At 35.1% G+C, this 12,500-nt stretch overlaps 1 protein-coding gene across 1 annotated transcript in view; it reads left to right on the forward strand.

The window, feature by feature from the left end:
• Window positions 1-12,500, forward strand: part of LOC136831164 (nephrin-like) — a 337,951-nt gene that overhangs the window by 236,644 nt on the left and 88,807 nt on the right. Inside the window, exon 9 of the mRNA XM_067091120.1 lies at window positions 912-1,071. Within this exon, the coding sequence (XP_066947221.1) occupies window positions 912-1,071 (160 nt within the window). The remainder of the gene's footprint in view (window positions 1-911; window positions 1,072-12,500) is intronic.

Raw genomic sequence — 12,500 nt, forward strand, 5'->3', positions numbered from 1 at the left:
CTTGACAAAATATTGCGCTCTCCATTTCTTTCCTCTCTTGTAATTCTTACGGTTCTGGAACTGGATCAGATATTTTCTTTTCTTCTTTTTGCTTTCTTCTTTTTGATTTCTTCTTTTTCATATTTTTTTTTTTGCTTTCTTTCTTCATTTTGCTTTCTTCTTTTCTTTTCTTTTGCTTTTTCTTTTTTTCTTCTTTTTTCTTTTTTGCTTTTCCTCTTTTTCTTTTCCTTTCTTCTTTTTCTTTTCTTCTTTTTCTTTTTTCTTTTTCCTCCCTTTTGCTTTCTTCTTTTTCCTTTTTTCCTTTCTTCTTTTTGCTTTTTGCTTTATTCTTTTTCCATTCATCTTTTGTTCTCCTTTTCCTTTCTTTTTGCTTTCTTCTTTATCCTTCCTTTTTTGCTTTCATCTTTTTTCTCTTTCCTTTCTTATTTTGCTTTCTTCTTTTTCCTTTCTTATTTTGCTTTCTTCTTTTTCCTTTCTTCTTTTTGCTTTCTTTTTCCTTTCTTCTTTTTCATTTTTCTTTTCCTCTTTTTCCTTTCTTCTCTTTCCTTCTTCTTTTTATCTTTTTTCCCAGGATTTTATTTTTTGCCGAGTGGGTATATTCTTCTCTGTATATTTGCCTCTTCCTTTCGACAAAAGAAAAGGGATTGTTTTTGGCTGACTGTTGTGTCATCGTATTGCATCTTAAAGTTATTCACGGGACTTATGTATTTACTTTTTATTTACATACAGAACTACACACACACACACACACACGTACATACATACACACATACATACATTCTATAATAATAATAATAATAATAATAATAATAATAATAATAATAATAATAATAATATCAACTTCACTACAAGTAATAACTTAAAATTCATCAAAGGAAAAATTACAAATTCGGCTCCTTCTCTCCTTCCAGGGAGTCCCCATCTACCACGGGCCGGACAACGCGGTCCTCCTGAGCGGGAACAGCCTCGCCCTTCGAGCTGTCACTCGCCATCAGGCGGGGCCTTACGTCTGCTCGGCCTCCAACGTCGAGGGCGACGCCCACAGCAGTCCTCTGAACCTGTCAGTCAATTGTGAGTATATAACTGGTGTGAGTTTTTTTTTATTTTAGTTGAGTATTTTTGGGATTCTCACATGCCCTATTGATACCCATGGCCCGTCACAACAGGTTCCTGAGGTCTTGGGGGATTCTTACAGGCTTTCACTGGTTCCTTTTTTTTTTTTTTTGTTTATTTTTTGGGGGGATTTTCACATGCCTTATTGAAACCCATGGCCCATAACACCAGGTTCCTGAGGTCTTGGGGATTCTCAAATTAATATATTCACTTGTTCCTTTTGAATTTTTTGGATCTTGTTGTTGCCCATAGACTGTCGCAACAGATTCCTAAGGTAACTTTTAATTTTTTTGTTTTAAACATTCTTCTTCTTTCCGGTAACTTCAAAGAAGTATATTTTAGAACATTCTGAATATTTCCCCAGGATGTGATTAGGTAAGCGCAGGTGCGATTATTTATTGCTGTTATTGTCTATGTGTTTTCATTAAATATAATAAATTCAGTTAACTTTCAGGAGTGTTTATCATACCGACAGAATATTCACAAATCATCAGTTCATCTGTCTTCATCCTGAATATAAAAACAGTTGCGCCGGCTTTGTCTGTCCGTCCGCTCTTTTTCTGTCCGCCCTCAGATCTTGAAAACTACTGAGGCTAGAGGGCTGCAAATTGGTATGTTGATCATCCATCTTCCAATCATCAAACATACCAAATTGCAGCCGTGTAGCCTCAGTAGCTTTTTTTTTATTTAAGGTTAAAGTTAGCCATAATCGTGCGTCTGGCAACGATATAAGACAGGCCACCACCGTCCCGTGATTAAAGTCTCGCGGGCCGCTGCTCACACAGCATCATACCGAGACCAACGAAAGATGGACATATTCTCGGTGGCGTTGATTATACGCTGTACGGAAAACTCGATTGCGCCGAAGTGCATTTCTTACTAGTTAGTTTTCATAACGAGGAAAAAACCAAAACCTGAAATTCTTCCACGTGACGAAATCCCGAGGTGGGAATTCTCCCCTCAATAAATCTCTTTTGACCCCAAAAAAAAAAAAAAAAATTTTTTTTTTTCTTTCTTTCTTTTTACGATAAAGCCATTGCCAAAAGTTCTTAGAGTGGCAAGTTCTTTTGACCATTTCGCCGTGTGATTGCCCTTGCGTTGGGGACGAAGGAATCATAGGGATTGCCTCCTGGCCTTTGTTAAGAGGAGAGCTGTCACTGATTCTGTTATTATCTTCTCAGTTGCTGCTGGAATTATTTCTTTCGTTGGCGTGATTGCCTCGGAGGGGTTGTGGCAGTAATGCGAGGAGGAGGAGGAGGAGGAGGAGGAGGAGGGAGAGGAGGAGAGAGAGAGAGAGAGAGAGAGAGAGAGAAAGAGAGAGAGAGAGAGAGAATTTGAAGAGTAAGAGAGTTAAAGTTAATATTACGATAGCAAACGAAAGAGAAAGAGAGAGAGAGAGAGAGAGAGAGGGAGAGAGAGAGAGTTGAAAGAGTAAGAGAATTCAAATTAATATTACGACCACTAACGAGAGAGAGAGAGAATTTTAAGAGTAACAGAATTTAAGTTGCTATTACGATCGCTAACGAGAGAGAGAGAGAGAGAGAGAGAGAGAGAGAGAGAGAGAGAGAGAGAGAGAGAGTTGAAAGAGTAAGAGAATTCAAGTTAATATAACGACCACTAATGAGAGAGAGAGAGAGAGAGAGAAAGAGTAAGAGAATTCATGTTAATATTACGACCGCTAACGAGAGAGAGAGAGAGAGAGAGAGAGAGAGAGAGACAGAGAGTGAGAGAGAGAGAGAGAGAAATTTCAAGAATAACAGAATTTAAGTTCCTCTTACGACCACTGAGTAGAGAGAGAGAGAGAGAGAGAGAGAGAGAGAGAGAGAGAGAGAGAGAGAGAGAGAGAGAGAGAGAAAGAGAAATGATGGGTAAATCTAGGGAAATGAAATTGTTAATAGAGAGAGAGAGAGAGGAGAGAGAGACAGAAAGGCAAGAAAGGTTTGGGAGATTTATTATTATTATTATTATTATTATTATTATTATTATTATTATTATTATTATTATTATTATTGCTGAGAAATTCACTTTGTCGTGATTAAATTGTTGTAAAAACTAAAAATCTATAATGATATCATTAACTTGATATGTTGTTTTTTACAGATTAATTAAGTTTATTGATGTAATTGTGGATTTGTAATCTAGGACAGCAGTTATTATTATTATTATTATTATTATTATTATTATTATTATTATTATTATTATTATTATTATTATTATTATTAAAAGATAGATCAGTAATCTGTGAATAGACATAAATTAATTATATATAAATATGAATCTCGCACGTAACAGTGGCTATTGAAACTGACCTATTTTTCAGTTTTCTGTAGAAGAAAACTATTGTGCCGGCTTTGTCTATCCATCCGCATTCTTTCTGTCCGCACTTTTTTTCTGTCCGCACTTTTTTTTTTTCTGTATTCGATTTTTCTGTCCGCATTTTTTCCAGTTCAATCAGAAATTTTAGACGATTCTTCAATCGAAACTATATTTTTTGTATTCGATTCGATTAATTCAGTCAGAAATTCTATATTCGATTCAAGTCAATCAGAAATTCTATATTCGATTCAATTCAGTCAGAAATTCTATATTCGATTCAGTTCAGTCAGAAATTCTATATTCGATTCAGTTCAATCAGAAATTCTATATACGATTTAATTCAATCAGAAATTCTATATTCGATTCAGTTCAGTCAGAAATTCTATATTCGATTCAATTCAATCAGAAATTCTATATTCGATTCAATTCAATCAGAAATTCTATATTCGTTTCAGTTCAGTCAAAAATTCTATATTCGATTCATTTCAATCAGGAATTCTGTATTCGATTCAATTCAGCCAGAAATTCTATATTTGATTCAATTCAGTTAGAAATTCTATATTTGATTCAATTCAGTCAGAAATTCTATATTTGATTCAATTCAGTTAGAAATTCTATATTTGATTCAGTTCAATCAGGAATTCTATACTCGATTCAATTCAGTCAGAAATTCTATTTTCGATTCAGTTCAATCAGAAATTCTGCATTCAATTCAATTCAGTTCAGCATGCGATGCAAATCGCGCAATTTTGCATTCTCGGAAATCAGTCTTTGGCATTCGTCTCTGCGCTTTGCAACATCATTTCACAATGGCGGCATTATAATATCAACTTCAGTCGTAAAACACCGGGTAATTACGGCGTCCGCTTCTGTTTTCCCTGAAATGATAGTTAATTCCCCAACTTTCCCTCTCCGGCCGCCGGGAAAAACGAAAAGTAATTACGGAGCTCCTGAGATGGCTTTATGTTTCAAACCATGAGATGTAATTGACCCCCGAGTGGCTTTGTTGGATTGCTGGTTTGTGATGATGATAGATTTGATAAATATGATAAATTTGCGCCGGAAATTATGATGATAGGTTTGATAGATTTGGTCAGTTTGCCACAGTCCCTTCATTAATCAAAACTTAATCGAAACAGCGTCGGAATTGATGATGATAGGTTTGATAAATTTGATAAATTATATGCAGTCCCTTAATCAAAACAGCGACGGAAATGATGTTCATGGATTTGATAATTTATCAGATTTATCAAATCTATCGTCTTCATTAAGGAATACAAAGTTTATCAAATTTGGACAGTCTCTTCATCAAAACAGCGCCTGAAATGGTGATGATAGACTTGAGAATTTATGAGATTTATCAAATATATCATCTTCATTAAGGGACTACACAATTTATTGAATTTTGCACTGTCCCTTAATCAAAACAGCGCCGGAAATGATGATGATAGGTTTGATAAATTTGCCATAGTCCCTTGATCAAAACAGCAACGGAAATGATGATATATTTAACAAATTTTATAAATTTTGTTACAGTCCTTTCATCAAAACAGCGTTGGAAATGATGGCGATAGATTTGATAAACTTGATAAATTTGTCACAGTCTCTTAATCAAAACAGCGCCGGAAATAATGATGATAAATTTGATCAATTTTGCCGACAGTATAATTTTTTTTACAGATTTTCCAAAATTTGTCAACAGTATAATGAACGTGTGTATAATGGGACCGCTGGAAATGATGATGGTTAATTTGATAAATTTGCCGACAGTATAATGAACGTGTTTATAATGGTCCCATTTCTGAAAGAGTATTTTTGCCAAAATTTTGTCAGCAATATATTACTGAAAACGTCTACAATGGGCCCATTTTCTGAAAGTATTTTTGTCAAAATTTGCCAGAAATATAATGAACGTGTCTATAATGTCCCCACTTTCTATAAGTATAATTTTTTGAAAAGGTTTCTCCATTGTAAGACAACATTAAAATTCAGAGATAAAAATATTCAGATATTAATATACGCGAATGTTCAAGGCTGCTTCATTGACAAGAGAATTTTTTAAACCTGCATTATATATATTTTTAGTTTTGTGAATTCATCATTTGATAATATATCCTTTCAATTTACAATTATAAATCAGAAGATTGTGGCATCAGGTATTTGAAAAAGAAAATAATGTAAAGGTTTTTTAAATGATTCTCCAAATTGAGGAAGCATCTCTCTCTCTCTCTCTCTCTCTCTCTCTCTCTCTCTCTCTCTCTCTCTTTTCAATCTATATAAAGCTCGTATATATAGTTTTAAATTGGTCTCCCCTTTCTCTCCATTTCCCAATCTTCTCTTCTATTCCTCTTCTATTCCTCCGTTTTACTCTCTATTCCACGTCTGTCATTCATCCTTTCCACGCGTGTATTCACGAGATTAATCCCACGGGAGGGGGTTGGGGATGTTAATTCTTTGAAATAGCCATTGTGGCCTATATTGACCTAAGGGGTGGATGAGGTACTTGGTAGTTAGTCAGTGCAGTGGATCTCAACCTGAATGGAAGAAGGGTGTGGGCCTGCAACCTCATCCTAATAGGAATAGGAGGATATTATATATATATATATATATATATATATATATATATATATATATATAGATAGATAGATAGATAGATAGATAGATAGATAGATAGATAGATGTGTGTATCGTATTAACCAAAGCAATCACGAAGGAACAAAGTCAAAAGTGCCCTTTTCTCTCTCTCTCTCTCTCTCTCTCTCTCTCTCTCTCTCTCTCTCTCTCTCTCCTCCCACCCTCCCCACCTCCCCCCCCAGGCCCGTAAAACCTCTCCTATGATTTCCCACAGACTAATGAGATTTCCTGTTTGCATAATTAGAAGACCCCAAAATGTTAATGGCCTAATGCAGTCTCTAATTGTATTTTTGCGGCTACTTAATGGCCAAAAAGATTCCCCCCTGAATTGGGTTTCTTTTTCGGGTTTAAACCCCCTCCCCCCATCCCTCTCTCTCTCTCTCTCTCTCTCTCTCTCTCTCTCTCTCTCTCTCTCTCTCTCTCTCTCTCTATTTTGCCGTTTGGGTTTTTTTATCCTATTAAAGGAAATTTCTTAATTTTTTTAAGTAATGTGTATATATATATATATATACAGTATATGTATATGTATAATATATTTTATGTATATATAATTATAGAGATATATAATATATATATATGTATATATATATACATATTTATATATGTGTTTGTATATATGTATATATATATATATATATATACACATGTTAGAGTTAGCAGTCATACAGAAATACCGACAGTGTAGGAAGGTAATGACGCCTCATTCCTGAAAAATAACGATGGAATGCCTGATTAAATTCCCGGTAATTATCCCCCTCTATAGTCCCACGACGCTGGAATGACAGAAAAAAAGATTAAAATTAAATAAGACAATGTATATGCAAATATACACACAATGCATTTAAATGCACCAAAAGGGAAGAAAGATTGAAATACGGATGAAAGTTAATGAAATGGTTGGTTTTTAGTCTGCAATGTAATGATCTTGGGATTGACTCATTGTCTGAGAAATAAGAGATGGAATGCCTGAGTTTTTGATCAAATCATTGTAATCATTTAACAGATTTGTCTATAGTCCACACACACTCAAAGTCATGACAGAGAAAAAGATTAAAATTAAAATTAAGTTTTGATCAATGCTCATTATAATCATTAAAGAGATTTGTCATACACACACACACACACACACACAAAGTCATGCAGAGTCATTCATAAATGCAGAGAGAAAAAGGAAGAAAGGATTGATTTCAATGATCGTTGTGATACAGATTTGATGACAGGTAAAGTCATGAGAGAGAGAGAGAGAGAGAGAGAGAGAGAGAGAGAGAGAGGAGAAGAGTGATCAGTGATCATTATAAGAGATTAAACAGATTTAATGAAATGGTTGGTTTTTCAGTCTGCAATGAGAGAATGAATCTTGGGATTGACTAATTCATATGCATTCAAATACTCTTTTAAATGAATTGCTGGACTGACTTTCAGCCCACCAGATAATCTCCCGGTAAATTATGAAAAAAAAAATCAGTCTGACATGAAGAATAAATCTTTCAATTAAATATGAAATCTCTGTCCTTGACTGATTGCGTCAGTTAAATGCAAGTTGGTTCTTTGGTTTTACCTTAGTCTGCAATTTCATTTCTTTTACTGTCCCTCCGTTCATTTTCTTTCTTCCATCTGAATCTTCAGCCCTCTCTAACAATTGACTCATATTTGAACTGCTTTGAGGTTTTCCTCTTATTAAAGAGTTTCAACGCTGAATGACCCTAGCATCATAGGTCCCAGAGAGAGAGCCCAAACTCTGTATTCAGTTCAGTTCAGTTAATAATTGTGATTCAGTTGAAGGAGAGCTTTAATACTAAACTGATGCTTTACTGAAATCGTGATATATGGTTTTATCTATTTCTGCTTAAACCAGTGAGTCTTAACCTTTTTATATTCACGCCCCCTCTGAGTTGGTCTTGGCCCCACACCCATTGCATCTAATTCTGATTTAAATGAAATAAAAAGAGAAAGAGAAGATATTTTTTTATTCTTTTGGGAATGAATTAGTGAGAGACTTGAGAGAGCGACTCTTGTTAAGAGAATAGAGAATATAATTAAATAATTTTAAATTTTTTGATCAATGATCATTGTAATCATTCAACAGATTTGATACGATGACTATCACTGACAGATGAGTTGTCACGCCAACCGATCACTGTTTTATGTAATCACTAAAAGTCATCCAGTCACGTTGCCGGAAGAGCACTCAATCTATCAATCAATCAATCAATCAGTCAAGCGGGCAGATAATTAACTAATGGACGCCAATCAGTCGTTCTAATTGTTTTTGTTTATTAATCAGTTTTTGCAAACCACACCATTTGCTCGATAATACGATAATCATCTGCAAAAAAAAAAAAGATAAAGAGATTTATATGACAAGGCTTTTTAATGATATAAAGACCATTACACAAAGTCATGTCTCTCTCTCTCTCTACGGCAGACTGTGTTTGAGACAAGATTGTTTAGTAATATAATTATCATTTTGACTTTTCTTCTCTCTCTCTCTCTCTCTCTGCATGATTGTGATGTTTGTGTATGACAGGCTTATTTGATATAAACATTATCACAAAGTCATGCTCTCTCTCTCTCTCCATGACTGTCTCTCTCTGTCTCTCTCTCTCTCTCTCTCTCTCTCTTTAAAGAGAGAGAGAGAGAGAGAGAGAGAGAGAGAGAGAGAGAGAGAGAGAGAGAGAGAGAGAGGAGAATAAAGATTGTGATCAGTGATTATTATAATCATTAAACAGGTTTGTCATACGCACACTCACACACATACAAAGTCATGCGAGAGAGAGAGAGAGAGAGAGAGAGAGAGAGAGAGAGAGAGAGAGAGAGAGAGAGAGAGAGAGAGATCCAGCAATTATCATGTGTATTCAAATACTCTTTTAAATGAATTGCTGGACTGACTTTCAGCCCACCAGATAATCTCCGGGTAAAAAATTAAAAAAAAAATGAACAATAAATCTATCAGTTAAATATGAAATCTTTGTCCTTGACTGATTGCATCACTAAATGCATCAGTTAAGGTTCTTTGCAGCGTTCCTACCTTAGTCCCCTAGCTGCAACCCCTTTCATTTCTTTTACTGTCCCTCCGTTCATTTTCTTTCTTCCATCTTACTCTCCTCAGCCCTCTCCTAACAATTGATTCATATTGGAACTGCTTTGAGGTTTTCCTCTTATTAAACCTTTCAAACTTTCTTATTGTTTATTTCCGTTTCAACGCTGAATGACCCTAGCATCATAGGTCCCAGCGCTTGGCCTTTGGCCCAAACTCTGTATTCAGTTCAGTTCAGTTAATAATCGTGATTCAGTTGAAGGGAAGCTTTAATACTAAACTGATGCTTTACTGAAATCGTGATATATGTCAATGATTTATCTATTTCCAATTCGCTTAAACCAGTGAGTCTTAACCTTTTTTTATATTCACGCCCCCTCTGTAAGTTGGTCCGCCCACCCACGCCCCCACACCCACCCCCTTGCATCTATGAGTAAAATCCCCAGATTTAAAGGAAAATAAAAAAGAGAAAGAGAAGATATTTTTTTATTCTTTTGGGAATGAATTAGTGAGATACTTGACACTGACTCTTGTTAAGAGAATAACGAATATAATTAAATCATTTTAAATTTTTCCATAGGGCTCGCGCGCCCCCTTGGAAATTACTGAAACCCCCTCCCCCCAGGGGGAGAACCACTAGCTTAAACGATACGATGACTTTCCTATCAGCTGATCAGATGAGTTGTCACGCCAACCGATCATCGCTGTTTTATGTAATCAGCTAAATCAGTCACTCAGTCACGTTGCCGGAAGAGCACTCAATCTATCAATCAATCAATCAATCAGTCAAGCGGGCAGATAATTAACTAATGGACGCCAATCAGTCGTTCTAATTGTTTTTGTTTATTATTCAGTTTGTCACGCGGCAAACCACTAGACCATTTGCTCGATAATGCGATAAAACTTTCATGAAATCTGCAAAAAAAAAAAGATATAATTTTTTTCTCTCTCTCTCTCTCTCTCTCTCTCTCTCTCTCTCTCTCTCTCTCTCTCTCTCTCTCTCTAGCGTGACTCTGAGTTTATATGACAAGGCTTTTTAATGATATAAAGACCATTATCACAAACATTATTTTCCTCTCTCTCTCTCTCTCTCTCTCTCTCTCTCTCTCTCTCTCTCTCTCTCTCTCTCTACGGCATGACTGTGTTTGTATGACAAGATTGTTTAGTAATATAATTATCATTTATTGTTTAGTAATGTAATTATCATTTATGACAAACTTATTAATGATATAACGAACATTATCACAAACCTCTCTCTCTCTCTCTCTCTCTCTCTCTCTCTCTCTCTCTCTCTCTCTCTCTCTCTCTCTCTCTCTCTCTCCATGACTGTGTGTGTGTATATGACAAGGCTGTCAGCGCATCCGTTTAAAAGAGAGAGAGAGAGAGAGAGAGAGAGAGAGAGAGAGAGAGAGAGAGAGAGAGAGAGTCGCACTTCATTTCCCTGGAACAAACTTTTCTCAAACTGTCATAATCTATTTGTAGCTCTTTAATAATAATAATAATAATAATAATAATAATAATAATAATAATAATAATAATAATGTATGTATAATTCTAATATATGTATAATGTATGCATTTATGCATGCATAATGTATGTATACGCAAATATCGCCCTCCTCGAACTCGGCAAAATTTGCATTCAATATAACGGAGTTCCGCCAAGAGTCTCAAGGAGTTGCAAAATAAACTCAAACGGGGACGTCAAAAAATTCTCGCTCTGGCATTTTTTTTTTTTTTTTTTTTTTGTAGCAAGTTAATATGAACCGGCTTGTTTAACTTTATGACGCTGCACCTTTAACTTAGCCGAGTCCAACTTTATGAAGCTTACATTTTTAAAAACAAGTTTATCAAGTTAGGATGCAGACGTAAATGCTGTTGTGTCGGGAGTCTTGCAGAGAGAAATTAGACGCTGTAAACTGAAAGAGATATGTTGTTATTATTATTATTATTATTATTATTATTATTATTATTATTATTATTGTGTAATGAAAATCCACAATTATGTAGGAAACTGCATTACTATGTAAAATATAGTTTACTATATAATTGTGGATTTTTATTGCACAGATTTTTTTCCTGAGACTGTGAACCTAATTCATATGGAGCAAGCCTACAAGGGCCTTATTATTATTATTATTATTATTATTATTATTATTATTATTATTATTATTATTATTATTATTATTAATTACAACATGAACCTTATTCATATGGAACAAGCCGACGGAGGCCATTATTATTATTATTATTATTATTATTATTATTATTATTATTATTATTATTATTATTATTATTATATGTACCTCCGGTTGCTTTAATTTTTGGGGGTCGTAATTACTGTCAATTCATTAAAAATCACTCTCCCAGAGAGAGAGAGAGAGAGAGAGAGAGAGAGAAAGAGAGAGAGAGAGAGAGAGAGAACTTTAAACAGCCTTGTCATACACACACAGTCCTTCCAGCAGAGAAAAAGAGAGAGAGAGAGAGAGAGAATGACCTGTCCATCAACCAGGAAGAAAAGAAGAAGAAGGAGAAATGGAAGAAGAAGAAGAAGAAGAAGAGAAATAAAGAGCATCAAGGGTGACACCTAATGGAAAGTGTTTGCAACTTGCAGAGTTGCACCTGGAGTTGGCTGTCACGCGGTTGACGGGAACTGGATGAGTCCTGGAATTCTGGAATGCCAGGCGGCAGCGTTTTCCGCTTGATTCCGTATCTTCCTCCTGACAACTTTTCGCAACTCGCATTTCCATTCTGGGGGTTTTCCTATTCACCTTCTCATTCACCCCCCGCCCCCCCCCCAGTATTTTTTTACCGTTTTATTTTCCCATTTTTTCCTCGCGTTCAGTATTTTTTTCCTTATTTTTCTATTTTTCCAATTTTTTTTCCCTCGTCCTCAGTATTCTTTTGTACGTTCTTATTCTTCTATTTTTTCCCTCATGTTCAGGATTCTTTGACCTTCTTATTTTCCTATTTTTTCCCTCGTGTTCGGTATTGTTTTGTACCCTCTTATTTTCCTTTTTTTCCCTCGTGTTTGGTATTCTTTTTTACCTTCTTATTTTCCTACTTTTTTCCCGCGTGTTCAGTATTCTTTTCACGCTCTTATTTTCCTGTTTTTTCCCTCGATTTCAGTATTCCTTTTCACTTACTTATTTTCCTATTTTTTCCCTCGTGCTCAGTATTCTTTTTTAACTTATTTTCCTATTTTTTCCCTCGTGCTCAGTATTCTTTTTTAACGTATTTTCCTATTTTTTCCCTCGTGTTCAATATTCTTTTTATCTTCTTAATTTCTTATTAATATTAATATTATGAAGCTCTCATGGTATTGACATCTATTTTCATGACTGTTTGCACTGATCGAAAGTCACTGTACAGGGAAGTTTTATCTATTGTGTTTGTGAGTG

This window comes from Macrobrachium rosenbergii, chromosome 48 (genome assembly GCF_040412425.1).
Source record: "Macrobrachium rosenbergii isolate ZJJX-2024 chromosome 48, ASM4041242v1, whole genome shotgun sequence".
Classification (NCBI taxonomy): Eukaryota; Metazoa; Arthropoda; class Malacostraca; order Decapoda; family Palaemonidae; genus Macrobrachium; species Macrobrachium rosenbergii.